Consider the following 1,299-nt stretch of genomic DNA (forward strand, 5'->3'; position numbering starts at 1 on the left):
TTTTTTTTTTTACCCTATTTTAATAAATGCAGAAGCCAGGACAGACTGGGATAGTCAGGCCCCAGACTCGACCTCTACCACTTCTGCCACTGCTCCAAAGCCAACCCCCTCCTGGATGATGACCACACCGGTCACCGGGTCCTCATCCTGTACTATAATGCGTTTGTCCTCACGCTTGGAGATGTCATTTCAGTTACGCCCCTTGTTGATGGCAAATGCCCAGCAGGCCTTCCATGTGCTCCGGGACTTGGGAGGCTGCCTCAGAGCTGGTAAGTAGCAATGCAGTGACCGCTGGCTGCTATCAGCAGCTCAGCCTCATTTGCTGGCACCTCCACTATGAGCAAAGTGGGCTCTGCTGCTACCTCTCCCTGGTGGACCTTCGTCTGAGGCTTTTTCTTTGCTGTCTAGGGTAGGTCCACAACAAGAGAGGTCTCTGCAGTGGCAAGTTCATTGGGTTCCTTTTCCAATTTGTGGGTGCGCACATGGTGTGCAAGACTCTGGGGAAGGGTGTAGCCCATGCCACAGAGTTTGCATTTGTAGGGCTTGCGGGCCAGGTGGGATTTCTGATGGCACCGCAGCTTTTGGCCAGGATGTAGGACTTGCCACACTGCTCACAGCAGAAACGGTGCTTGCCTGCGTGCAAGCACTCATGGGCACGCAGGACACAGGGGTCCCGCAGTGCCTTGCCACACAGAGTGCAGAGGTGGGCCTCACCTGTGTGAGAGATGAGCTATCGCTGCAGCTCTGGTAGCTTGAGGAACACATTGCCATGGAAGTAACACTTGTAGGGCTTCTTGCCTGCATGCAGCCGGAGGTACTCCCGCAAGCTGCTCAGCTGCTGGAAGTCCTGGCTGCAGTAAGGATAGGTGTAGGGACAATCCCCCATGTGCAGGTGCATGTGGTTGCACGAGGAGCCGGAGCTGGCCAGGTGACGTCCACATACAGCACACTGGCATCCCTTGGGACCACCTGGGCTAGTCCCAGTGGCCAGGTGGACCTTCCTGTGAATGTGGAGAGAGGGTCGGCACGCAAAGGCCTTGCCACACTGCTCACAAGAGGAGGAGCGCTGGCCAGTGTGCAGGACCTGGTGCTCCTGCACGTCTCGTTTGGTGCAGTAAGCCTTGTCACACTGGGTGTACGGGAAAGGCCACACATCCTGGTGGGCCTCGAAGCTCTACTCTGAACTATAGCTCTTGCCACACTCCAGGCACACGAAGGACTTGTAGCCAGAATGGACAAAGCAGTGTTTCTTCTTCCTCCAGAGCTGCGGGAAGGTTTTACCACACTGCCCACAGCAGT

At 56.0% G+C, this 1,299-nt stretch overlaps 1 protein-coding gene across 1 annotated transcript; it reads right to left on the reverse strand.

The window, feature by feature from the left end:
* Window positions 1-404: 404 nt before the first annotated feature.
* Window positions 405-1,129, reverse strand: LOC104500684 (zinc finger protein 408-like; the record flags this gene model as incomplete). Its single annotated transcript, XM_010144369.1, is given in 2 exon segments — window positions 405-583; window positions 586-1,129. Coding segments are annotated over 2 exon segments (723 nt in total), but the record flags the coding sequence as incomplete, so codon positions are not given.
* Between the last annotated feature and the right edge of the window lie 170 nt (window positions 1,130-1,299).

This window comes from Buceros rhinoceros, unplaced genomic scaffold (genome assembly GCF_000710305.1).
Source record: "Buceros rhinoceros silvestris isolate BGI_N320 unplaced genomic scaffold, ASM71030v1 C12782762, whole genome shotgun sequence".
In the NCBI taxonomy this organism is placed as follows: Eukaryota; Metazoa; Chordata; class Aves; order Bucerotiformes; family Bucerotidae; genus Buceros; species Buceros rhinoceros.